The sequence below is a fragment of the Scyliorhinus canicula genome, chromosome 21, assembly GCF_902713615.1.
Source record: "Scyliorhinus canicula chromosome 21, sScyCan1.1, whole genome shotgun sequence".
NCBI lineage: Eukaryota > Metazoa > Chordata > Chondrichthyes > Carcharhiniformes > Scyliorhinidae > Scyliorhinus > Scyliorhinus canicula.
Genome location: NC_052166.1, coordinates 64,633,281 through 64,661,259, shown reverse-complemented (window position 1 = coordinate 64,661,259; position 27,979 = coordinate 64,633,281). Strand labels below are relative to the sequence as shown.

Genomic DNA, 27,979 nt, shown 5'->3' with positions numbered 1-27,979 from the left:
TCAACACCGACAACTGCCAATCTCCAGACGCAATTCTGCAACTCATCCGTTTCATTCTAGACCACAACGTCTTCACCTTCGACAACAAATTCTTCATCCAGACGCACGGAACAGCCATGGGGACCAAATTTGCACCTCAATATGCCAACATCTTCATGCACAAGTTTGAACAGGACTTCCTCACCACACAGGACTTTCAACCGATGCTATACACCAGATACATCGATGACATTTTTTTCCTTTGGACCCACGGCGAGACATCACTGAAACGACTACACGATGACATCAATAAGTTCCATCCCACCATCAAACTCACCATGGACTATTCTCCAAATTCAGTTCCATTCTTGGACACAGTCGTCTCCATCAAGGACGGTCACCTCAGCACCTCGCTTTACCGCAAGCCCACAGATAATCTCACGATGCTCCACTTCTCCAGCTTTCACCCGAAACACATTAAAGAAGCCATCCCCTATGGACAAGCCCTCCGTATACACAGGATCTGCTCAGACAAGGAGGAGCGCAACAGACACCTACAGATGCTGAAAGATGCCCTCGTACGAACGGGATATGGCGTTCGACTCATTGATCGACAGTTCCACCGCGCCACAGCAAAAAACCGCACCGACCTCCTCAGAAGACAAACACGGGACACCACTGACAGAGTACCCTTCGTCGTCCAGTACTTTCCTGGGGCGGAGAAACTACGACATCTTCTTCGCAGCCTCCAACACATCATCAGCGAGGATGGACATCTTGCCAAGGTCATCCCCACACCCCCACTACTGGCCTTCAAACAACCGCGCAACCTCAAACAAACCATTGTTTGCAGCAAATTACCCAGCCTTCAGAACAGCAACCACAACACCACAAAACCCTGCCAGGGTAATCTCTGCAAGACATGCCAGATCATCGACATGGACACCACCATTACACGTGGAAACACCACCCACCAGGTACGCGGCGCATACTCGTGCGACTCGACCAATGTAGTCTACCTCATACGCTGCAGGAAAGGATGTCCCGAAGCGTGGTACATTGGCGAGACCATGCAGACACTGTGACAACGAATAAACGGGCATCGTGCGACTATCAACAGGCAGGACTGTTCCCTTCCAGTTGGGGAACACTTCAGCAGTCAAGGACATTCAGCCTCTGATCTCCGGGTCAGCATTCTACAAGGAGGCCTTCAGGAGACGCGACAACGCAAAATTGCTGAGCAAAAACTTATAGCTAAGTTCCGCACGCATGAATGCGGACTCAACCGGGATCTGGGATTCATGTCGCATTACATTCGGCCCCCACCAACAAGCCTGGACTTGCAGAGGCCTACCGACTGAACTGGCTTGGGACAATTCACACCTCTTTAACCTGGAGTTACCTCTCTCTCTGCATCTTTGATGATTTGATTGCCTGCAGGTGCTCGCATTCCGGGGCATCTCTGACTGTGTCTATATAAACATTTCTGGAACAAGCCTTTCCATTCACCTGAAGAAGGAGCCGTGCTCCGAAAGCTCGTGTTTGAAACAAACCTGTTGGACTTTAACCTGGTGTTGTAAGACTTCTTACTGTGTCTATATAAACATTTCTGGAACAAGCCTTTCCATTCACCTGAAGAAGGAGCCGTGCTCCGAAAGCTCGTGTTTGAAACAAACCTGTTGGACTTTAACCTGGTGTTGTAAGACTTCTTACTGTGCTCACCCCAGTCCAACGCCGGCATCTCCACATCATAACTAAAACACTGGCATCTACCTGTTTTTTTCCTCAGGGTGGTGTCTTCGGCCCAGCCATCTGGGTGGCTCATTACCACCTTCACAAGGGCAATGAGAGGTGGCCAATAGATTCTGGTCGAACCAGAATGCCCATAGAACTAGTGTTTCTACAGTGCAGAAGGAGGCCATTCGGCCCATTGTCTTCACCGACTCTCTGAAAGAGCACTCTACCTAGGCCCACTCCCCCGCTGTATTAGCACAGTGGACTAAATAGCTGGCTTGTAATGCAGGCCAAGACCAGCAGTGCGGGTTCAATTCCCGTACCAGCCTCCCCGAACAGGTGCCGGAGATGTGGCGACTAGGGGCTTTTCACAGTAACTTCATTGAAGTCTACTCGTGACAATAAGTTATTATTATTAAAGCCCCCTATCTGATCCCAGGATCAACCTGAAACTTGAATGGAAGAACCCAAGCTTCTCACTCACAGCCACTGGCCAAAGTTGATTGGATGACAGACATGTCAATCATTCTGAAAGACTTCCCTTCTCTATGCTTCGATTGGCTGATTTCTCTGACCAACCCCCTCCGGTACCTAACTTCAATTGGTGGATGCTGCTGTCAATCCCGTGTCCTCCTGCCGCGCTCCCACCCGATTGGCTGATCGCTTGCAGCCGCCCTCTCAGCCTCCCAATCCGATTGGCGCTCGGCGCTGTCACACTGAACCTCGCCCACTTTCCGGCCCGACCAGCCCACCCAGCGGGAGATACGATTGGTTGAGCTTGCGCGGCCCGCCCACCCAACCAGTTTGACGATCCTTGAGGTGACGTCGGCGGCAATGGCTGTCAATCTACATTAAACCCGCCCTCACCTGTCCACGGCCGAGATCGTATTGGCTGACACGGCGTATGGGGCGGTGTCCCCGCCGGGTTCTGCTGACTGATTGGTGACGCACTCTGTCAATCCTGGCGGCGTGGGACACGCCCTCTCCGGGGACCGCCCACTGCCGCTGCAAATGGCACAGCTGACGTCACGATCCCCGCCCAGCCCGCCGGGGTCTGGGATATTATTGGCCGACGTGGCGCGCGAGCCCCACAGTAATTCGCGGCCCGATTGGTGGATGGGGCTGTCAATCTGAGCTCCGTCCCGACCCCCCCCCAACGCTACCTCGCGTTGCCATCACCTCAGGATCGGACAGCCCGGCTCGAGCGCGCTTCCCGCCGGAACGACCCGGCTCCAGTTCGGTCTCCACCCTCCCCGGGCATGAAAGACCGGTCCGCCACCGCATCCCGCCGGTGCGAGTGCCAGCCGGTCGAGCCGCAGGACCAGCAGCCGCAGCAGCAGCAGCAGCAGGCGGCCCGGCTGGAGCAGGAGCAGCGGCATCACCTCCTCTTCCAGCAGCTGGACGTCAACCAGGACGGCGGGCTCTGCGTCGACGACCTGGCGGCCGGCCTGCAGCGGCTCGGCGTCTACCGGACCAGGTCCGAGCTGAGGGTGAGTGTCCCCCGGGGGCAGGCTTGGAAACGCCGGTATGGCTAGGCCGCTGCCCGGCAGGGCGGGGTGGAGCGGAGGGGCGGCCCGAGGGAAATCAACACCAGGCTGGAGGATGCAGAGGGGGAGGATTGAGGCTGGAGGATGCAGAGGGAGAGGATTGAGGCTGGAGGATGCAGAGGGGGAGGATTGAGGATGGAGGATGCAGAGGGGGAGGATTGAGGCTGGAGGATGCAGAGGGGGAGGATTGAGGCTGGAGGATGCAGAGGGAGGATTGAGGCTGGAGGATGCAGAGGGGGAGGATTGAGGCTGGAGGATGCAGAGGGGGAGGATTGAGGCTGGAGGATGCAGAGGGAGAGGATTGAGGCTGGAGGATGCAGAGGGGGAGGATTGAGGCTGGAGGATGCAGAGGGGGAGGATTGAGGCTGGAGGATGCAGAGGGGGAGGATTGAGGATGCAGAGGGTGGGATTGAGGCTGCAGGATGCAGAGGGGGAGGATTGAGGCTGGAGGATTGAGGCTGGAGGATGCAGAGGGGGAGGATTGAGGCTGGAGGACGCAGAGGGAGAGGATTGAGGATGGGGGGGGGGAGGATTGAGGCTGGAGGATGCAGAGGGGGAGGATTGAGGCTGGAGGATGCAGGGGGAGGATTGAGACTGGAGGATGCAGAGGGGGAGGATTGAGGCTGGAGAATGCAGAGGGGGAGGATTGAGGCTGGAGGATGCAGAGGGAGGATTGAGGCTGGAGAATGCAGAGGGGGAGGATTGAGGCTGGAGGATGCAGAGGGAGGATTGAGGCTGGAGGATGCAGAGGGGGGATTGAGGCTGGAGGATGCAGAGGGGGGATTGAGGCTGGAGGATGCAGAGGGGGAGGATTGACGATGCGGGGGGGGGGGGGTTGAGGCTGGAGGATGCAGAAGGAGAGGATTGAGGCTGGAGGCTGCAGGGGGGTTGAGGCTGGAGGATGCAGAGGGGGAGGATTGAGGATGGGGGTGGTTGAGACTTGAGGATGCAGAGGGAGAGGATTGAGGCTGGAGGATGCAGGGGGGGATTGAGGCTGGAGGATGCAGGGGGGGGATTGAGGCTGGAGGATGCAGGGGGGGGGATTGAGGCTAGAGGATGTAGGGTAGGAGGATGTAGGTAGGAGGATGCGGAGGGGGAGGATTGAGGCTGGAGGCTGCAGGGGGGGTTGTGGCTGGAGGATGCAGAAGGGGAGGATTGAGGCTGGAGGATGCAGAGGGGGAGGATTGAGGCTGGAGGATGCAGAGGGGAGGATGCAGAGGGGAGGATTGAGGCTGGAGGATGCAGAGGGGAGGATTGAGGCTGGAGGATGCAGAGGGGGAGGATTGAGGCTGGAGGATGCAGAGGGGGAGGATTGAGGCTGGAGGATGCAGAGGGGGAGGATTGAGGCTGGAGGATGCAGAGGGGGAGGATTGAGGCTGGAGGATGCAGAGGGGGAGGATTGAGGCTGGAGGATGCAGAGGGGGAGGATTGAGGCTGGAGGATGCAGAGGGGGAGGATTGAGGCTGGAGGATGCAGAGGGGGAGGATTGAGGCTGGAGGATGCAGAGGGGGAGGATTGAGGCTGGAGGATGCAGAGGGGGAGGATTGAGGCTGGAGGATGCAGAGGGGGAGGATTGAGGCTGGAGGATGCAGAGGGGGAGGATTGAGGCTGGAGGATGCAGAGGGGGAGGATTGAGGCTGGAGGATGCAGAGGGGGAGGATTGAGGCTGGAGGATGCAGAGGGGGAGGATTGAGGCTGGAGGATGCAGAGGGGGAGGATTGAGGCTGGAGGATGCAGAGGGGGAGGATTGAGGCTGGAGGATGCAGAGGGGGAGGATTGAGGCTGGAGGATGCAGAGGGGGAGGATTGAGGCTGGAGGATGCAGAGGGGGAGGATTGAGGCTGGAGGATGCAGAGGGGGAGGATTGAGGCTGGAGGATGCAGAGGGAGAGGATTGAGGCTGGAGGATGCAGAGGGGGAGGATTGAGGCTGGAGGATGCAGAGGGGGAGGATTGAGGCTGGAGGATGCAGAGGGGGAGGATTGAGGCTGGAGGATGCAGAGGGGGAGGATTGAGGCTGGAGGATGCAGAGGGGGAGGATTGAGGCTGGAGGATGCAGAGGGGGGATTGAGGCTGGAGGATGCAGAAGGGGAGGAGTGAGGATGCGGGGGGGGGGGGGGGGGGTTGAGGCTGGAGGATGCAGGGGGGGGGTTGAGGCTGGAGGATGTAGGGGGGGATTGAGGATGCAGGGGGGATTGAGGATGCAGGGGGGATTGAGGATGCAGGGGGGATTGAGGATGCAGGGGGGATTGAGGCTGGAGGATGTAGGGTAGGAGGATGTAGGGTAGGAGGATGTAGGGTAGGAGGATGTAGGGTAGGAGGATGTAGGGTAGGGGGATGTAGGGAAGGGGGATGTAGGGTAGGGGGATGTAGGGTAGGGGGAGGATTGAGGCTGGAAGATGCAGAGGGGGAGGATTGAGGCTGGAGGATGCAGAGGGGGAGGATTGAGGCTGGAGGATGCAGAGGGGGAGGATTGAGGCTGGAGGATGCAGAGGGGGAGGATTGAGGCTGGAGGATGCAGAGGGGGAGGATTGAGGATACAGGGGGGAGGATTGAGGGTGGAGGATGCAGAGGGGGAGGATTGAGGCTGGAGGATGCAGAGGGGGAGGATTGAGGCTGGAGGATGCAGAGGGGGAGGATTGAGGATACAGGGGGGAGGATTGAGGCTGGAGGATGCAGAGGGGGAGGATTGAGGCTGGAGGATGCAGAGGGGGAGGATTGAGGCTGGAGGATGCAGAGGGGGAGGATTGAGGATGCAGGGGGGAGGATTGAGGCTGGAGGATGCAGAGGGGGAGGATTGAGGCTGGAGGATGCAGAGGGGGAGGCTGGAGGATGCAGAGGGGGGGTTTGAAGCTGGAGGATGCAGAGGGGGAGGAATGAGGATGTAGAGGCTGGAGGATGCAGAGGGGTGAGGCTGGAGGATGAAGGGTGTAGCAATGTGGCTGGATGGTATTGGGGGGTGAATGAGGATGTGGAGTGGGTGATGATGGATTGGAGAAGTAGGGGCTGCTCTTCCTGGATAAGGTTGAAGGCAATTTTCTAGAGCTCTGGTCTGGACGGAGTAGATCAGGAGAAACCATTCCCATTGACGGGACGGCAAGAACCAGATTGAGAGGAAATTTGATGGAGGTTCCTGTATTCGTGCGATGTTTGACCTCGGTAGATGAAGCAAAACTATTCCCTATTTTAAAAATAAATTTAGCGTGCCCAATTATTTTTTCCAATTAAGGGGCAATTTAGTGTGGGCAATCCACCTATCCTGCACATCTTTTGTTTGTGGGGTTGAAACCCACGTGGACACGGTGAGAATTGTGCAAACCCCACACAGACAGTGACCCGGGGCTGAACCCGGGTCTTGAGTGCTGTAGGCAGCAGTGCTAACCACTGTACCACCTAAGAGACTCTATTCCCAATCGGTGGAACGGTGAAGTGCGAGAGGGCGTGGATTTTAAGTGACAATTGCAAGAAGTGGTGGTGAGATGAGGAAAAGATGTTTCCAAACAGTGAGTGGCCGGAACACGCTGCCTGATTTCGTGGTGGAGGCAGGTTCAATCGAGGCTTTCAAACAGGATCATTATCTGAAAAGGCAAGCTTTGATGAGCTATAGGGCAAAAGGCAGGGGAGTGGCACCAGGTGCGTTGCTCCATCCAGGGCACCAGCATGTATATGACATACTAAATGTCGTGCTCCTGTGTGCTGTAACCATTCTGTGATTCCTCCAATTATGACTGAGCCGCATAAGATGATAAGCCTGGTGACCAGAAACACTTCGCAAGTCAAATAGCATCTGTGGCAAGCGGGAGTTAACATAAATATGCTGAAGGGTTACGGACCTGAAATGTTAACCCTGTTTATCTCTCCACAGGTGTTGCCTGACCTGCTGACTCATTTCTGTGCTTTCTGTCTTTATTTCTGATTTCCAACATTGGCAATGTTTTGCTTTGTGTCAATATACCATTTTCTAAGATGTGGTGCCCTGAGCTCGAAAGTATTCCATGGTGTGCTGCATTGTCACTTTGACATCCTTTGAGCAAGATGTGATCACCCTGTCACGCTGCCCTGTTGGGCAGATACAAAAGGTCCTGATGCTCCACTACAGAAGAGCTGGGATGTTAGTGAGAATAGATTGCATTTATATGCCAGCACTTTTATTATGGGGAGAAGGCAGGAGAATGCGCATGAGAAAATATCCATGATTGAATGGCGGAGCAGACTCGATGGGCCGAGTGGCCTAATTCTGCTGAAGTCTTGTGGTCTTATTGTAGGGTGACGGGTAGCAACACTTTTTGCAGGAGAATTGTGAAAGAAAATTAGATACCGAGCCCCACACTGATATTGGATGGGTGAGCCAAAGTATGGCTAAAAGAGGGAGATTTAAAGGAGCATCTTAAAAAGAAAGGGAAAGATTGAGAGGAAATTCGGAACTGGAATTTCCTCCTAAATCACTTTTTATCTTTAAAGTGCTCCTTAAAATAAATCCTTTTGCCCACATTTTGTTGAATTTAAAATTAATTTGAAATGTTCTGAACATATTGTCCTAGATGATGGTGCTGATTTTTAAGCAGTTGTGGTGTTAATATTGTTTGCAGCGACATTGCCATGTAGCATTTTTAATGGATACTCAATGTACTGTTTATTTGAGATCAGCAGATAATCACTTGCATCTATTTTGTCTGCACTGGTCGAGTGGCATTGGGTACTCAATGCCGCAAAACAAACTACTAATTCCGAACAAGTACCCCTCCATTTTCCAGGGGGCCAGGTAAGCAAGTGACCATTCAGCATCTCAAGCCTGTTCCAATATTCAGGTAGATTGTGCCTCAACCTCGTTTACTTGCCTTTAATCAATACTAACAGAATTGTCACAGCAAAGTCGGAGGCCATTTAGCTCAGCGTAATTGTACCAGAATCCAAATGAGCAATTCGTTGGTGCTGTTGCCTGGCTTCTCCCTGTAACCATGACCATTGTTCCTTTTCAGATATGTCCTGCCAATGCAAGACGACCATTACGTGTGTCCGGGCATGCACAGAAAACCAATGGTGCCATTTGAACATTCACCCACTTTCTGAGCCCCGCAGTGGGTGGGCAGGCTCCCCCATTTTCCAGGGACGGAGGGAGGTCATCTGATTAAAACTTCCATGTCCCACATTTGCAGCTCTGGGGCTGCTTCCTGGTTACATGGCAAGGTTAAGGAGACTGGACTCCGGAACAACTGGGTGAGCGGAGGATCCAAATTAGATCCAGTAAGAGAAGCCTTGGAGCTGCAGATGCCAGATAGGAAAAAATGCCCAGTTGATGACTAATTTGCAATTGTAATGATTCGTACTCCCTACAGGCCGGCTTATTTGAACCACCCTCTAACTTGAAGTTTGCATCCAATAAGTACCTTTAAACAAAATACTTTTGCAAATTGTAAAATGTTATTAAAAAGAAACACAATTAAGCCATTTGAAATTTCCTCTGTCTGTAGACAAATATGCAAACACTTGAATTAGATCAGTAGTGAGCCTGGGTTAATGCACATGGGAGAAAATACTTGGGACAAGGGAATGAACACAGCAAATACAAATGGACACCAGAAATAAGATAGCAGATAGAAACTCCAGGCTGGTCTGAACATTGAAGCCATTTAAAATCTGCTGCATTGATTCTGGAGAGATGCCTTTTCTCCAAAGGAAAACAGTTCCAACTTCTCCAATCTATCTTCATAACTGAAGTTCCTCATTCCTGGAACCAATCTTCTGCCTTGATATCTTTATGTAAATAAATCTGTCACTCCTAGTCTTGGACTTTTTCGGTTGACCAAGGGAGAGAGTTCCAGATTGTACGTTGCGTGGAAAAGGTGCTCAATTTCACTCCGAATAGTTACTTTTAATTCCAAGACGTACCCCCTTGTTCTGGAATAGTTGTCTACACCCTATGTCACTCTGTGGGCCTGGCCTGGACAGAAATGGGGCTTGTTGTCGTGAAATACAAACGAATGACTGCGGATACTGGAATCTGAAACAAAAACGGAAAATGCTGCACCATCTCAGCAGGTCTGACCATCTGTGGAGAGAGAGGGTGCTAACGTTGAGTCTTTGCAGTAAATTTATTTTAGCTCAGACTTGTCATTTTTGCCTTTTCTTCGCTCTGAGTTGACATCAGCCCTACTTTATACTCGTACAAATAATATTTGTGCAGCACTTTGAAAGCACATCAAGATGTTTAATCTTCTCACTTAAAAGTCCCATATAGGCACATTTCAGTTGGGTGATGGGGCTCCATATTTAAATGAGTAACGACTGTTCGTTAGAATCAAAAGCAAAGCCTACATACCATGGGATCGATGGTATAATTTACAGTAAAGTGACTTAAAATGATTGTAAACGTGAAGCCTTGTAATGTTACCGTTATTCTTTTTCTTTTGAAACGGGTGTTGAGGCTACTGTAACCGTTTTTGTTTTCTACAGGTTATTAGATAGGAAATAGGAGCAGGCAATATAGTTCATACTCCCAAGTGTTTCATAGTTAATGCCATGATTTTATCCCAGATTTTGTTTCGCAAGCAGGTCTAATATGATTTTCTATTGTGATTGTGTTTTTTAAAGTTTTGACACTTTAGTTTTGGCAAGCAAGTTCCTAAAATGAAATACAACCCTCTTGGAATGAGACTGTTGGATATAATTTCAAGTATGTAATTTAATTCTAGGGTTCAAATGATGATTATGAAATGCTTCAGGTTTGTCCTGAACAATTGGATAAGATTACAGCCTTGAAGTCACTTGTAGCTGTCTGATTTCGGTAGTGACTTAGCTGGCATACCGATGGAGTTTTGTGTTGTTGTTGGTATATCAAAAGGCATTCAACTTTCTCAATCTGCGTACTGGAAAGAGGAGTCCTGTTGTCTGCAGGGATGAACAATGAGCAGAATTTTAATGGTTTGACTTGCAATCCACAAAGTCACGAGGCTTATTTAATTGTATGGTGTGAAAGGTTGCATGTAACCTTGTGTGCAACTCAGCTTATCACAGTATTGCTGCTAGCAGCATTACTACCAATACCCCACCCTGATATTCTGTCCAAATATAACTGAGGGTTTGTCCTTCCAAAATTATCATGGTATTGTTGGATTGAGTTGTTCAAGTAGGCGTAGAATGAAACTTCTGCATGGCCACATGGTACTCCTTGGAGAAATCTGAATTGTCCATGAACAGCAGTTGTGATAATAGATAGTTTTTACAGAATATTGGGAATATATGATTAAAAGTTTAAATGAATAAAGCTGCTCTCAAAATGAGTATTGAAGAAAAAAATAGTTGTGTGGCAGGACATAGTGGCTGGCTGGATTTCTTGTTGCTTCAGTCAGGTTGTTATATTACTTAATGATGAAAGGAGGCAATCGCTTAGCATAAATCTTAACAACACTGTCTTCCAGTGTTTTTAAGGCTTTATTTCCCCCTGGACCCACTTTTGCCAACCACCTGACCTACAGGATCCACTCCGGCTGACCTTGGCGACACAAGTCCCTTTTGCTCACCTTTAATCCGACAGGTGAGCCTACTTGTTCCTAATTAGGTTCGCAGGAAGAGGGGGAAAATGCAGATCAGGTGCAGACTTCATCCGGTTCTTGGTTCCGTATTCGCCTTTGTGACAATGGAAAATCCAACCTTGCACATGTAGGTAACAAAATGCTTGTTTAACTCTACACTGGATACTCCTTGGAGATGCTGCTCCAGAATGCTGACAACCTCGTGGACTTGTGATATGAAAGTTCAGTCTCCTCATTTGGAGTCAGCTGTAAGTTAATAATTGATGTCCGGGGGGGGGGGGGGGGTCTCAAACTCACCCACCTCTTTTCTTTCTCTTTCAAAATCTGAAACCTCTTCTCTGGAAAGTGGTGTCAGAAACTGTTGATCAGCACAGCCAGGTGCCACTGAATGAGGCTCGTCAGTCTATTGACAGTTTTCTTACAAACACTCTTAGAACATAGAACGATACAGCGCAGTACAGGCCCTTCGGCCCTCGATGTTGCACCGACATGGAAAAAACTAAAGGCCATCTAACCTACACTATGCCCTTATCATCCATATGCTTATCCAATAAACTTTTAAATGCCCTCAATGTTGGCGAGTTCACTACTGTTGCAGGTAGGGCATTCCACGGCCTCACCACTCTTTGCGTAAAAAACCCACCTCTGACCTCTGTCCTATATCTATTACCCCTCAATTTAAGGCTATGTCCCCTCGTGCTAGCCACCTCCATCCGCGGGAGAAGGCTCTCGCTGTCCACCCTATCTAACCCTCTGATCATTTTGTATGCCTCTATTAGGTCACCTCTTAACCTTCTTCTCTCTAATGAAAACAACCTCAAGTCCATCAGCCTTTCCTCATAAGATTTTCCCTCCATACCAGGCAACATCCTGGTAAATCTCCTCTGTTCCAAAGCTTCCACGTCCTTCCTATAATGAGGCGACCAGAACTGTACGCAATACTCCAAATGCGGCCGTACTAGAGTTTTGTACAACTGCAACATGACCTCATGGCTCCGGAACTCAATCCCACCACCAATAAAGGCCATTACACCATAGGCCTTCTTCACAACCCTATCAACCTGGGTGGCAACTTTCAGGGATCTATGTACATGGACACCGAGATCCCTCTGCTCATCCACACTACCAAGAATTTTACCATTAGCCAAATATTCCTCCTTCCTGTTATTCTTTCCAAAGTGAATCACCTCACACTTCTCCACATTAAACTCCGTTTGCCACCTCTCAGCCCAGCTCTGCAGCTTATCTATGTCCCTCTGTAACCTGCAACATCCTTCCGCACTGTCTACAACTCCACCGACTTTAGTGTCGTCTGCAAATTTACTCACCCATCCTTCTGCGCCCTCTAGGTCATTTATAAAAATGACAAACAGCAACGGCCCCAGAACAGATCCTTGCGGTATGCCACTCGTAACTGAACTCCATTCTGAACATTTCCCATCAACCACCACTCTCTGTCTTCTTTCAACTAGCCAATTTCTGATCCACATCTCTAAATCACCCTCAATTCCCAGCCTCCGTATTTTCTGCAATAGCCGACCGTGGGGAACCTTATCAAACGCTTTACTGAAATCCATATACACCACATCAACTGCTCTACCCTCATCTACCTGTTCAGTCACCTTCTCAAAGAACTCGATAAGGTTTGTGAGGCATGACCTACCCTTCACAAAACCATGCTGACTATCCCATATCATATTATTCCTATCTAGATGATTATAAATCGTATCTTTTATAATCCTCTCCAAGACTTTACCCACCACAGACGTTAGGCTCACCGGCCTATAGTTACCGGGGTTATCTCTACTCCCCTTCTTGAACAAAGGGACCACATTTGCTATCCTCCAGTCCTCTGGCACTATTCCTGTAGACAATGATGACCTAAAAATCAAAGCCAAAGGCTCAGCAATCTCTTCCCTGGCTTCCCAGAGAATCCTAGGATAAATCCCATCAGGCCCCGGGGACTTATCTATTTTCACCTTGTCCAGAATTGCCAACACTTCTTCCCTACGCACCTCAATGCCATCTATTCTAATAGCCTGGGTCTCAGCATTCTCCTCCATAATATTATCTTTTTCCTGAGTGAATATTGACGAAAAGTATTCATTTAGTATCTCGCTTATCTCCTCAGCCTCCACACACAACTTCCCACCACTGTCCTTGACTGGCCCTACTCTTACCCTAGTCATTCTTTTATTCCTGACATACCTATAGAAAGCTTTTGGGTTTTCCTTGATCCTACCTGCCAAAGACTTCTCATGTCCCCTCCTTGCTCGTCTTAGCTCTCTCTTTAGATCCTTCCTCGCTTCCTTGTAACTATCAAGCGCCCCAACTGAAACTTTCCTGTTTCTTCTTTGATGTGTCCTAGCTATATGGGGAACATTAGTAGTTTTGGCTTTGTACCTACACTTGCCAAACTTTCACCGACTTTTTGGAAGATTCTGTTTCTTCATAGCGTCGAAAGCAATCATCACTGTTTGCTTGCAATTTGAGGTTCAGTCCGTTTAGAATTGAAAAGATGTCTACAAGGTAAGACATGCCTAGCATTCAAGTTTTATCACCAAACAAAATCAGCCAGAAGGGGTGGTTTTTCAAGGAGGCAAATGTGGATTTCATACCTCAGTTCGTAAACCCTGCCAAGCACCCGGCCTCTTGACGGCCAGTATCTCTGTGTGGAACAATAAATGTGTGTTCTCGGCCCCCTCCCTATCGAAACACAGCCTCAAAAAGCCTGGTATTTGACTACATTACGTTTAATGACATTCTTTTCAACACCACTTCCAAGATCAGATGGAATTCCTTTCGATGCCAATGCCTCATGATGAATAAACCAATGATTGCAAACAATGTCCTGACCAGCTGCCTCCTTAATCCTTATTTGAACCGCGCTGTTTTTCCCACTCGTGTTGGCTGCTCATCGCTTGTGATTCCTCATGTAATGGACCCAGTTGAACCTGTACTTTCCAACCACATAACAAGTTAACACTTCAAAAATCATGTGCCAGTCATGCTGGTTGGTAATGTCAGGCAGCACAGGAAATCCTTAAACAAATTCATTGTGCCTAACTTAAACTAGCAAGGTTGCATAATCTGAAACGTCTGGACTTTCATTCTGTTCTGTGCTGACTTTAAACAAGAAATGAACATTGTCCAAATTTTGAGCAGTATCACAAACACGGCGAGCCACTGTGTTATCACTAAGTGGGATGCATTTCAGCTGACTTTTCATCTTGGACCGTGTTAGCTGATACTAGCATGGCTCTGTCCTGCCATGGACTCCTGAGCAGCTCTCGCCAGCAGATTCAATGTGAGGTACTGGCCAGTGCACTTCTATTTGTGTCTTTAGCTGTCCCTCCCTTGTAACAAAATGATACATCTTCAGAGTTCTTTTGCCTTGTTGGCTAGTGACTAGAAATGGAAGACGCTTGCCTCTGATTTTGTGCCAGAAGAGTGTCCGTATAGGGTGCTTGATGTCCGGTGTCTGCGGATGGTCCGTGACGTCTCACCGCTGCCTTTTGGGGCCGGAAGACCGCCAACAGTCTCATTTTAAAGCCAGGAGTGGTTGTTGGTCACTTTGCCTGTGATCGGGAATGCTACGCCCTACTGCTCCGCCACTCCTGAAACCCATCTGTGGGCCACAACCTGCACTTTGGGAAAAACCCTGTCCTAAATAACTTTCTGCAGGGGGCGACTTGATTTCTTCACTGAACTTGATGTGGTAAAACCTGAATGTGACTAGTTTTAAAGCAACTTGTGACTTGGCACTCGCAACCTACTGTCTCATGTGCTTCTTAGTATTAACTGCTGTACTTTTGTACGGTTAGCTGTTTTGGCGAAGGTGTAATTTCATTAATTAATATGGCTGTTTATCACTTTCACTTTGATTTGAACCAACAATGTTGATTTGTGCTATTTGTCCTTGGAGCTTCTTCTAGTCCCAAGGCTACTCTTATTTATACTTTCTGTGTATGTGAAATTGTTCTTATAAAAAAAGCTGAAGGGCAACTTCAAGAAATCAACCATAGGAGTTTTTGTTAATTCCTGTATGTAGACTTGCAAAAGTTATAAATCATTGTCTTACCTTGCAAATGCTTGCAGGTGACCGTAATATTTATAGATCGGTAAGATTGGTCCTAATGTAGACTAACATCCAGATTTTTGTCCTCTGTCACTAACTTTGGTGAGCACAATTTGTGCATGCCATGAATTCCTGCTGTACCTTCTTGCACCAGGACCAGCAGTTTCCATCCCCGTCCACTATACCAATTCTGACTACCCTCCAACATGTTTATCAAGGCAAGTCCTAGCTGGTGTTAGGATCCCGGATGAGAGCCCAGTTTGCCTTTCAAAACTTGAACAAATCAATCGTGTTGATGGCAGGGTTTTTTTTCTTAATCGGAAGTAAATTTTTGTAACACAGCTTGGGCAGGTGATCCTGTTCCTTGCATAGTTGTGCTTGCTTTGCAGTAATATTGTCAAAATGTAAAATTATACATTCCATGCTGAATTTTCCATTTCCCTGTGATGGAAAAAGATGAGTCTTAGTACAGGTTAGAAATGACAGTTTACTGGACATACGGTGCTGTAACATATTGTCCCACAGCAGTTTTTATTGGTTGAGTTTAGGATAGGTACTAATTCATTTAAATGAATCCAATAGTTATTCAAATAATAATGACAAAGGCCGCGTGTGCATGGCAACATCACCACCTCTAGTCATGCACTACTGTACCTTGGATTTAATTGCATATCATGTTTCACCATCAATACTAAGTCCTGGAACTCCCTACCTAACAGCATTATAGTCATGCCTTCCAATGTGGATTGCAAGTGTTCAAAAGGGTACCTCACCACTGGCACCTCGACATCAAAGAGATGTGTCGTAAAGTCTGGCTCTGTCAGTGATGCCCACATGACAATGATTTGACACTTCAACCATAATTAATCTCACCTAAAAGGTGTGTTTCAGTTTGTCATTTCTTTATTGAAATTTGTTCAGCCTTCTGGACAAATCCCAAAATACTTGGATTGGGAATCCGAATTTGACTTGCATTGCTCATTTTTCATTCATTCCATGCAAAAAAAAAAGTGCATTTTAATGCTGCTTTTACTAAGGTGAACTCTAGTCACCGATATAATATACCGATTATCTTGGATTTGATTTCAAAAATAAGTCTTAATCTGTCACAGTTTAAAGTAGTGAGTCAAAATTATTCAGAAGGAGACTTTTGTGATCATGTTTGTTTTATGTTGGGTCTTTGCAGACTGGTTGTCTAAATATTCAAAAGCAGCGGCGAATATATTTCTCTTGTAGTAAATCTAGGGCAAGGGGTGATACTAAGTTATGTGAAGTGCCTCTTCCCAGTTATCACCTTGGGACAGTCAATTCAATGGGTGGTACAGCGTTAGCGCTGCTGCCTCACAGTGGCAGGGACCCGGGTTCAATTCTGGCCTTGGGTGACTGTGGAGTGTGTCTGTTCTCCCTGTGTCTGCGTGGGTTTCCTCTTATAGTCCAAAGATGTGCCTGTTAGGTGGATTGCTCATGATAAATTGTCCCTTGGTGTCTAGGGATATGCAGTTTAGGTTGCTGGGATAGGAGGAGGTGGGCAAGGGTAGAGTGCTCATTAGAAGCGTCGGTGCAGACTTGATGGCCAAATTACCTTCTGCACTGTAGGGATGCTATGATTCTATGAATGAGCTTGGTCTATGTTTTAATGGATCTCATTAAAACAAATGGTTCACAATATCTTCAGTGTGTATGCAAAGCATAATGTTCTGGTGTGACATGAGAAATTGATGGATCGATATGAACTGCTCAGCAGCTTTTCATCAACAGTGACCTCAAAGGTGCCTCGGCATCAGGTTCTATAATGTGATTGGCTATAGAGTAGTACACGGATAAAGCATGTTAGTATCTTGTTCTGTGAGTGGTTAGGAAAATACTGCATTGAGTCTGCAGGCTTTGCGACACTGCAGGAAGAATGAGACTCCTCTGCATTACTTTCACATCGCTTTTTGACCTGTGGTTCAGTATGTGTAGCAGTGTGTAGGGTGCTGCTGCATCTCCCCAATAGCAGTCATACAAATTTCTAGTTTTGGACAGGATGCTGGAAGCTTTATATGAGTATCTATATAAAATATTCCTGAGAGCAGTGTGTCAGGATGCAGGTATGGGGAGGAAACAAACCAATTGCTTGGACAATGCAACTGAATCACAGGGGAAACCCAGTGACACAGAGGATGGGAGTGATGCTGACAGAAAGCGAGATGGGCAGAAAGAGAAATCTGTGCAAGAACCTGTGAAGGTAGTGTTATACATGCAGCATGACCAATGTTGTTTTAAAGTTTTGTTGAGATCAGTTTTAGTTCCTTTAGAAAATAGCGTTTTTATTGTGAAACAAAAGACAAAACTAATGTATTTTAAACATTTTAATGCAGGAGTTAAAATGAGGTTAAGAGTTTGTTCGACAGAATGATGTTCTTGTTATTAATCCATTACTGTATTCAAGCAGCAGTTTGTAAAATGAATGCCACCACTTTTCTATGGAAAATGTTTAATTGAGCATTTTTATTCGTAAATATCAAAAGATAATCTATGGAGCGAGTGGTTTACATAATGCGATTTGCCTTATTCCTTTCGGCATTATAATATTGTCTAATCAAATACATAAAGCCGGTTCATTTTTTTTGCTGTTCTTCAGTCGAGGTGAACAATGAATCTTATTCATTTGATTGGTCAGGTAATGCGATATGCTTGCTGGAGAACATTTTCCCTGGAACAGTGGACATAATGTACCTGAGCTTGTTCCAGTGCAGTGCTCATCTGTTAATGTCGCTATTCCCCACTGACTCGCAGTTTAAAACCTGCGTCATTTTGGAACAATTTTTGCATTGTAAGGTGTGATTTTCATTGTGTCAACTGTGCTCTTTGTTCAGGATGTACGGTTTGATGAGTTTTGCAGAGTAGATAATCAGATGACCAGTTTTCCAAGTTGAATGGAGGGTGCTCACATTGTTGCTGCAGTTAAAACAGCATCAAAAGATTCGTCACAGAACTAGAAAATACTTGGTTATCATCAATTCTAGCCTCCATGAAGTCCCATGGCACCAGGTCAAATCTTGCTGATTACCACATACCGTCCACCATCAGCTGATGAATCAGTACTCCTAGGTTGAGCACCACTTGGAGGAAGGACTGAGGGTGGCAAGGGCGCAGAATGTACTCTGGGTTTGGACCTTATTGTCCATCGCCAAGAATGTCTCAGTAGTACCACCACAGACCGAACTGGCCGTGTCCTAAAGGACAAAGCTGCTTGTCTGCAGGTGGTAAGTAACCAATAACAGGGAAAAACATACTTGACCTCATCCTCAACAGCCTGCCTGCCACAGATGTATCTGTCATGATTGTATTGGTAGGAGCGACCACAACGCAGTCCTTGTGTGGACAGTGTCCCATCTTCACATTGAGGATACCCCGCCGTGTTGTGTGGTACTACCACTGTAATAAATGGGATAGACTCGAACAAATCTAGCAACTCTAGACTGGGCATTCATGAGGTGCTGTGGGCTGTCAGCAGCAGCAGAATTGTATTCGACTATCTGTAACCCCATAGCCCAGTACATTCCCCATTCTATCATTACCATCAAGCTGGTTCAATGAAGAATGCAGGAGAGCATGCCAAGAACAACACCAGTCATACCTAAAAAGTGAGGTGTCAACCTTGTGGTGCTACAACAGAGGGCTACTTGTGTGCCTAACAACAAACAAAAAACAGAACTAAGCGATTTCACAACCATCAGATCGAAACTCGTCCAGCTGGAAACGGTGGTGGACAATTCAAGAACTCAATGGAGGAGGTCTTCACAAACCTCATCCTCAATGATGGGGGGAGTCCAGTACATCAGTGCAAAAGGCAAGGATATTAAGCATTGCAGATGGTGGATGATGCGTCTCTTGCTGCCTCCTGAGGTCCCCAGCATGACAGATGTCAGTCTTCAACCCGTTTGATTCACTCCATGTGATGTCAAGAAATGACTGAAGGCACTGGATACTGCAAAGGCATGGTCCCTGACAATACCCTAGCAATAGTACTGAAGACCTGTCTCCAGACCTCGCCGTGCCCCTGGCCAAGCTGTTCCAGTGCAGCTACCAGGCAATGTGGGAAATTGCCAGGGTATGTCTTGTACACAGGAAACAAGACCAATCCAACCTGGCCACTTACTATCAGTCTACTCTCAGTCATCAGCAAAATGATAGAAGGGGTCATCAACAGTGCTATCAAACGGCACTTACTCAGCAATAATTTTCTCATGGACACTCAGTTTGGGTTCCACCAGGGTCACTTGGCTCCTGACCTCATTACAGCCTTGGACAAAAGAGCTGAATGCCAGAAGTGAGGCGAGAGTGACTGCTTGAATTAATGCAACATTTGACCAAACATGGCATCAAGGAGGGCCAGCAAAACTGGAGTCAATGGGAATCGGAAGGAAAAACCTTCGCTGATTGAAGTCATACCTGGCACAAAGGAAGATGGTTGTGGTGGTTGGGGGTCAATCATCTCCGCTCCAGGACATAACTGTCTCCAACCACCTTCAGCTGCTTCATCATAAGATCAGAAGTTGGATGTTTACGGATGACTGCACAATGTTCACCATTCTCGACTCCTCAGACACTGAAGCAGTCCACATCCATATGCAGCAAGACTGGACAATATACAGGCTTGGGCTGAAGAGTAATATTCGTGCCACACAAGTGCCAGGCAATGGCCATTTCCAACAAGAGAGGATCTAACCATCACCCCTTGACATGCATTATCATTACTGAAGCCCTCACTATGAATGTCCTGGTGGTCACCATTGACCAGAAACTAAACTGGACCCCCCCCAAAACCACCAGCCAAAAGCCTGTCCACCATCTACCAAGGCACATGTCAGGAGTGTGATGCAATGCACTCCACTTGCCTAGATGAGTGCAGCTCCAACAACACAAACTCCACACCATCCAGGACGAAAACAGCTTGCTTGATTTCTACCTCTTCCATAAACTTTCAATCCCTACAGCACGACGAACAGTGGCAGCCATGTGTACCATTTACAAGATGCACTGCAGGAATTCGGCACGTGAATGCCATCTAGAAGAACAAGGGCAGCAGATAACTGGGAACACCACTACCTGGAGGTTCCCCTCCAAGCCCCACACCATCCTGACTTGGAAATATGTCACAGTTCCTTTCACTGTGACTGGGTCAAACTCCCTCCCTAACAGCACTGTACTTGCACCTCGGGCACTGTAGGGGCTCAAGAAGGTAGCTCACCAACATCTTCTGAAGGGCAACTAGGGCAATAAATTCTGGCTTAGGGACAAAAAAGTATAATTTGCTTAGCCTTTTCAGCAAAATCGGAAGCTACTGTGTTTAATGGAAAGTGAACGTCTTTCTCCATCCAGCTCTGGTTTTGCTCTGGAGGATTTTTGGAAGATGTGGAAATTGAGGTAACCAATCACACTGCTTCAGGGCAATTGGTTGCCTCAACTGCTGAATGGCTAATGAAACTGTATCTAAACGTCTTGATTGGTCTATTCTGTTTATGTTTAAGAGGAATGTGATGGCAATATTGAAAACTGGTTTGAAAGAACTGGTTTGAACACAGCAGTATATAGAGATATTTAACCAACTGGTTTAATCAAAGAAAATCAAACATTCTGAAAATGCAGCTGTTTCCACTGGTTTGACTAAAGTGTATGGGATTCCTGAAATTACCTTTTTAACCTTAATATTGCACTTTATAACGGTTCCATAATGTAAATGTAATTCACTTGTGCAGCGTTGTTATTGTCATTTGTGGCTGTTGCTGTTTACCTGCAGAATTCTCAAAGCTAGTGTTACAGAATGTTTTATATTTTCTTATCTAAATTTTAATGGGAATGGGTCTTTGTATCGTGTGCAATTAAAAACCCAAAGATGTGCAGGGTAGGTGGATTGGCCACGTTAATTTGCCCCTTAATTGGATAAAATGAATTGGGTACTCTAAATTTATAAAATAAAATGGACCACCCGGTCCTGCTCACTCTGAACCAATCCTGACGACATCCTCCAAGAGTCGCAGGCGGGCTCCACGCAGATAGAATACAATACAGTTGGCCGGACAAGGGACAGCCGGACACTCTCACTCTCACTCTCTCTCTCTCTCTCCCTCTCCCCCTCCCTCCCTCTCTCCCTCTCTCCCTCGCTCTCTCGCTCGCGCGCTCTCTCTCTCTCTCTCTCTCTCTCTTTCCCCCCCCCCAAGCGAAGGGGTGTTGTCAGGGCCTAACCTTAACAAGATAAACTGCGGCTGCGTACAGAAGTATGATCTGGGTGACAATACGTCCTGAACCAGAATGCTCACAGTTAGTGATCCACCCTGTCGAATGCCTTCTGGTATCGGTATGGGACAATTGGGCACGGCCGTTTGGACGCAGCCGTTTGGGCGCCATGGGACAATTTGGCGCGGCCGTTTGGGCGTAGACGACAGAATTTTTTTACAGTTTTTGTGGCTAGTAAATTGTTGCAAGTAAATTGTTGTAAGATTCAGTATCATTCGAAGGAAGGACTTAAAAGCAAGCTTAAAACTGTAAATTAAAAGATGAGCTTTAAAAAGTTTTTAAACTAACTTTATTGTAAATTAAAAACCTTAAATTAGTTCATTTAGTTAAAAACCTTAAATTAGTTCATTTAGTTTAGTTCATTTGGTAATTATGAGCAAGGCTCCTCAAGTACTCGATAGCATCCATGTTTTCAAATTTAAGAACCGTTTGATGTATTCTTTTATCTGCATCTCTATACTTTTTTAGTTTTTGTGGCGATTCATGGCCGGCTAGTAACCTTTCATAATATGCATCTCTACCTTTCTGTACTTTACGCTAATTTACAAATAAAGAAATGTTATTATGGCCAAAACGGCCGCGCCACAACGGCCGTGCCCAAATGGCTGCGCCAAAACGTATCTAACCCTTCTGGTATAACCACAGCCTTCCCATGCATTTTTGAGGCAGGAACAGTGACCAGGCGACCGACTACCTCAGCCATTGCCTGGACACTGCCTCAACCGACATGGTGGGTTGGCGTGTATCACTTCACCCTGAGTTTTTGTATCACCTATTTACAGGGTGACGGGCTTGTGGGAGCAGCGGAGGCCGAGGAAACTACCATTCTCATGTAGGTGGCCCTGGAGGCCCTGCCACTGGCTAAGATGTGTTGCTGCCGTTCAGGTGGTGCTACATCCATCCAAGTGATTGATGTTGAATTTAAGCCGAGTTGGCAGAGGCACTCTTTTTCCCCCACGTTGTGGAATCATCTTTTTGTTCAACAACAAAGAAATTAGTGTGGAGGGGGAGAGCGAGACGGAGGGAGGCACACAAGGGAGGCTGGAGTGTGGGGCATCAAAAAAGGTTGAACCGGTGCCCCAGGTTCGGTGGAGAGGCGGCAGGGTTGGCCTTTGCGGTCATCTTAGTCAGTGGGTGGAAGGACAGTGTCTTCAGCCCAGGGGGAGCCCAGCAAAAGTCCACGATGGCCGTTTGTTTCACCCCCCCACCTCTGTCCTGACACAGTTGATGACTAAGTAAATAAAGCACCAACCTTCCTCTCCTTGCAGTTGCTGTTGTTCTCCTCCTGCTCCTCCCTCTCCTGAGGGCTGAGGCACCTTCAGGCCTTGGGCCACTTCATTGTTGCTTAAATACACAGTCACAGCCTCTTACTCCTCCCTCTGATGAAGACTGCAGGTGTTATTTTGGAGGCAGCCTTCAACCCAGTTCCAGGGCCTCCCCTGTAGTCGGTGTATTCCCTCATCAGCAGTAACATGCTGATCCTGCCCAGACACCAGATCCCTTCACCTAGCAAAGGAGAGTCCAGACGCAGCTCCAGGAAGCAGTCACTCCCTTCGGTAGCTGCACTTCAACTATTTTGTTTGACACCAAGTTCAAGTAAACAAATTAAAGAAACAGTTCCTTAAAGGGAAACTGCCTTAAACAAAAAGTGGATCACAAATGAAAATTAAAACATTAAACTAAATTGTAATTAACGGGTTCAGTAAGGTGCCCCAGCCAGGAGCAGAAACAGCTGCTTTCATTGGCACTGATGTTTAGGACTTCAAATTTCAATGGCACAAGTGACTAGTCAATGAAGGGCGAGATAGCACATCAGGAAAATGACTGCCTCTTGGGACAGGGAAGCACAGCTGAGCTTGCAATTGGCATGACGAGCGCATACTGTTATGATCCCAGACCAGACCCCAACAGTGGCTAGAATACGGGACTTTTTAAGTCTGGGGAATGGATACGTTTCTCCAGGAGTGATTATGCAAAGAAATAGGGATATGGTATATTATTGAAACTTTTTTTTACTAACACAGTATTAAAATCATCTTCACACCTAGAAATAGCTTCCAATTACCTTTAAACAATACTACTCCGAGAATACTCCCTTGCTATATTTATTCCCACTTAAACAACAAAAAAATAGACTATTTCAGCTCTCAACTCCACCCTAAATGGCACAGAAGAATACTTTATGGAGTTATTCTTTGAGAAAGCTCTTAACACTGCTTTACAGAACAGATCTGATCCTGGTCCAAACCCTTGCAGAAACTCTGCCTGGATGTCTTCAAAAGCTGTTTTCAACTGATTTTTGTTTCGGCTCAGAGCAAAACTGTTTCACTGTGCACACCTTCAGCGAGATCAGATGAACTGAGAATGTTTACTCAAAGCCTCAACTCCACCCAGCAATGACATCATCTTACCAAGCTGGAAAGTAATTAACTCCACTGGGAATCCTCTTAATTAAAACAAAATTGCATTAGTCCAAGATTTTTACAATGCCTAATTGCACCTATGGCTCCCAACAGATTTGCTGTCTTTCAAACCCTGATTATTTTAAAAACATGACCGCAGCAGTCAAACACACCATAACCCAGGTTTTTAACCTTTACTTCACCAAATATTTATAATACAAGCTGTACAGTTGGACTTCCGCTGACAGCGGGCGTGAGGCAGCCGCGCTTTGGAGGGCTCCCGTTCAGGAATGGCATTTTCGGAGATTGACTCCCGGTCCTAGGGGCAGCGAAGGCGGTGGGACTTCCGGTGACGGCTGCATTGTTTACGGCTGAAGAAATAACTAAGGTGATGGCTGCGGAATTCGAAAGGCAGTTTACAAAATACATGGAGACAATGAGGGAGGAGATGAGGGAGGTTTTTAGTGTGCTGGTGGAGGAGGTGATTTTCCCCGGTGACGACGGTGGTGGCGAGCACAGTGGCAGAGGTGCAGAAGCAAGGGGAGGCACTGAAGGAAGTGGAGGAGACATTATTGCAGCACGGTGATCAACTTACCTCGATGGGGAAGGAGATGCAGAAGGTGATGGAGATTAACAAGGATCTGCAAGGAAAATTGGAAAACGGATCCAGGCGACAGAATTTGAGGTTTGTGGGGCTACCTGAAGGAGTTGAAGGGCCGAGGCCGACTGAGTATTTTGCTGCTATGCTGGTGAAACTATTGGGGGAGGGGGAGGATCCCTCCCAATATGAAGTGGATCAGGCTCATCGGTCGTGGAGGCCTGTACCAAAGGCGAGTGAGCCGCCAAGGGTAGTGACTCTGTGCTTCTGTAAGTACAGTGTGAAGGAGAAGGTCCTGTGCTGGGCCAAGTAGAAGCAGGTGGTGAGTGGGCTGGAGCTGGTATACGTGTATGCCTGGACTTTACGGTGGAGCTGGCGAGGAGGTGGGCTGCTTTCAACCGAGTGAAGAGGGCACTGTACATTAGCAAGGTGCAGTGCGGCATTGTGTATCCAGCGAAGCTCAGGCTGACTTACAAGCTCAAGGACTTTTATTTTGGAACTGAGGAGGCAGTGGAGGAGTTTGCAAAGGCAGAAGGACTGTGGCAGAGCTGAGAAATTGAGAAATGGCCATGTGCCAGTGTAACCATGTGACTGTATTTTCTTTCTTTTGTTTCACTGCGTGCGGGTATGTTTCACTGCATGCGGGTGTATGGGCTAAAGGAGCCAATGTTGCGTATATATTTGGACAAGGGAAGTGATGGGACTTTCACTTGAAGTGAGGGCTCTTTGGGGTGTAGGTGGATATGCGGGGTTTGTGTGCTAAAAGGGGGTTTCTGGGCTTTCGTAGGGCCGGGAAAGGGATCTGGGCGGGGGCCTCCACTCTGGCCAGTTTAAGCCGGCTGGTGATGGGAGTGAGGTGGGGGGGGGGGGGGGGGGGGGGCTGAGGCCATCGGAGCCTGGTAGAACAGGGTCCGAGTGGTCTAGCCGGGGTGGAAAGATGGGGGGAAGGAGCAGAGGTTGGGGGGAGGAGTTTTACAAGAGGCAGTGGACTGGAGGAGAGGGGGGGGGGGGGGGGGTGTTTACAACTCTTGGTATCATGTACGGTACTCTTTCAGAGGTTGGACAGTGTTGAGAGTGGGTGGGGGGGGGGGAACTCTATGGTAACCATGGGCGGTCCCGGACTCCTTTTTTCTTTTTCTTTTTTGTTTCCACCGTGGGAGGGTTTGTTTTATTGGATGCATATATTGACAGGTGGGCCGTTGTTTGGGGTGGTGGGAGGATGGGATCGTTGTTATTGTTAAGGGGATTGATTTTGTATTTGTTACCGTTTACTGTCTGTGGGTGGGGTGTAAATTTTGAAGGAAAATGTGAAAAACATTTATATAAAAAAAATACAAGCTGTACAAGTTACACTAGTAACTGCACAGGTTAACAATCTTTTAATATTTAAATGTTTTGTTCTTTGTTCTATATCTAAAATTTCTGCATTCATCACAATACCTAAAAGGCATCCTGTGAGTGCGTGCGTGTGCGCACGGACGAGGGTTAAAGTGGATAGCTGTCGATGCTGCTGAAGCCACCTCCCTGGATTTTCGTTGGATACAGGTTGGAAGTGTTTTTTCCCCTGTTACACCATGCATCTGATTGGACGTTTGGATGTTTATGATGCTGCACTGGAAAGTTGGAACCATTACGCACAAAGGATGCGTTACTATTTCTGGGCAAGCAACATCACCAAAAATGAGCGGCAGGTGGTCATTTTGCTCAACCGCCTATGGCCCGCATACGTTTGGGGTGATTAGGCGCCTTGCGTACCCAGCTGCGCCGGACACTAAGGCGTTTGATGAACTTGTGAACTTAGTGGGGCAACAATTTAACCCAACCCCGTCCACGATAGTCCAGCATTACCAGTTTAATACTGCTGAGAGTACCCAGGAGAATCCCTTGCAGAGTTTCTATCCAGGCTGCGCAGGATTACAGAGTACTGTGACCATGGTGAGACCTTGTCAGAAATGTTACGTGACCATTTGCTTTGCAGTATTAACAATGCGGCCACCCAGAGAAAGTTAGCTGAGCCAGCATTGACTTTTCAACAGGCCATTCAAATCGTGTTGTCCCGAGAGAGCGCAGAACGGGGAGTGCAGGAGCTACAAGGAATGGAATTGCACGCCTTCGGGTGCAACCCCTTCCATCCAAAAGTGTCTCCCTGCGGTACCTTGGGCGAGACGAAGTCCGGATCGACGCCAGTGGCCGTCGGATGCTCCTCCCCGATGGGAGTCTTTTCTAGAACCAATGGATGAGGAGCCATGTCCGTGTCGGACTTGTGGGCACTGACTCCTGTTGCGGACGCTGGTCCTGGGGCCGCCAGAAGTGCCGTCGTTCCGACAGAAACTGGGGCCAGACCAGGGGCTCTATCTTACATTTGGATGAACCTGCGGCGACTACTCCCAAGGACATGGAGACGGAGGACGACTGCTTGCAGCTGCATTGTGTGGTAGCTCCCTGTGTGACCCCCATTAAGGTGACAGTATGGGTCAATGGTCACCCGCTTGAGATTGAGTTGGACACTGGCGCAGCGGTATCCGTGATCGCCCAGAGGACATTCGACCGCATCAAGCAGGGTACACCGACCCTTGCATTAACCGACACACAGGTCAGGTTGGCCATCTACACAGGGGAACCATTGGACATTGCAGGAACTACGATCACCCCTGTTGCTTATGGATGCCAGGAGGGGCGTTTCCCACTTAGTGTGGTGCGCGGGCCCAGCCTGTTGAGTCGGGACTGGTTGTGCCATTTGTGGCTGCAGTAGCAGCACATCCTCCAAACAAGTTCTGGAGGGTTGACTGGGATGCTGCGACGGTACCCAGATGTATTCCAGCCCGGTTTGGAGAAAATAAAAGGGGCCGTAGCCCGTATCCAAGTTGAACCAGGAGCCACGCCGCGCTATTTCAGGGCCCGCCTGGTGCCTTACGCCTTGCTTGAAGGTAGAAGGAGAACTCACACGTTTGGAGACCTTGTGTATTATCAGGCCCATCCGTTTCGCTGACTGGGCAGCACCAATTATACCTGTAATGAAGCCAGATGCCACATTTTGCTTTTGCGGTGACTATAAACGTGCGGTGAATACGGCTTCCCGGCTCAACTGATATCCAATGCCTCGCATAGAGGATCTCTACGTGAAGCTTGCAGGCAGACTCTCGTTCACAAAATTAGATATGAGCCACGCCTACCTACAGTTGAACTCTGCCTCCTGGCCATATGTAACTATGAATACACACTGGGACCTGCATGAATAAACACAGTTGCCCTTTGAGGTATCCTCTGCCTGCGCTATTTTTCAACGCATCATGGATGGCATCTTGAGAGGTTTAACGTGTGTCGCTGTCTACTTAGACGACATTTTGATTACAGGGACGTCGGAGCAGGAACATTTGGAAAATTTGGAGGCTGTCCTGAGACGCTTTTCAGAGGCTGGAGTCCGTTTTTTTCACGCAAAGGAAGTAGTCTACCTGGGTTATCTGGTGTACCGCGAAGGTTTGCACGCCGTCGCAGAGAAGGTGCGCGCAATTCAATGGGCCCCCGCCCCGACTGACACTTCGCATCTTAGTCCTTTTCTCAGCCTCGTCAACTATTACGGGAAGTTCCTCCTCAATCTGACAACTACGCTGGCTCCGTTGCACCTTCTGCTAAAGAAGAATCGCACCTAGGTTTGGGGTCAGCCGCAAGAAACCGCTATCCCGCAGATAAAACAACAATTGACGTCGTCTGGGTTACTAACCCACTATGATCCTGGAAAGCCTTTGCTCATCACGTGTGATGCATCCCCGTATGGTATTGGGACCGTCCTGTCCTACAAGATGGAGAATGGGGCCGAGCGGCCGATAGCT

At 48.0% G+C, this 27,979-nt stretch overlaps 1 protein-coding gene and 1 long non-coding RNA gene across 4 annotated transcripts in view; one reads left to right on the top strand and one right to left on the bottom strand.

The window, feature by feature from the left end:
• The first annotated feature begins 2,850 nt into the window (after positions 1 to 2,850).
• The window catches only part of slc25a25b (solute carrier family 25 member 25b), a 66,215-nt gene continuing 41,086 nt past the window's right edge, over positions 2,851 to 27,979 (top strand). Inside the window, exon 1 of one of the 3 annotated variants that reach the window (XM_038781591.1) lies at positions 2,851 to 3,203. In XM_038781591.1, coding sequence (XP_038637519.1) covers positions 2,973 to 3,203 — 231 coding nt within the window. In that variant the 5' untranslated portion in view covers positions 2,851 to 2,972. Of the gene's footprint in view, positions 3,204 to 16,762; positions 17,095 to 27,979 lie in introns of those variants that run through there. The other 2 variants (XM_038781594.1, XM_038781593.1) reach the window with 2 other exon arrangements.
• On the bottom strand, positions 17,204 to 22,638 carry LOC119955437. The gene is made up of 2 exons (XR_005458470.1): positions 22,402 to 22,638; positions 17,204 to 17,807 (listed from the first exon to the last, which is right to left on the bottom strand). It is a non-coding gene; the product is annotated as an uncharacterized LOC119955437 (long non-coding RNA).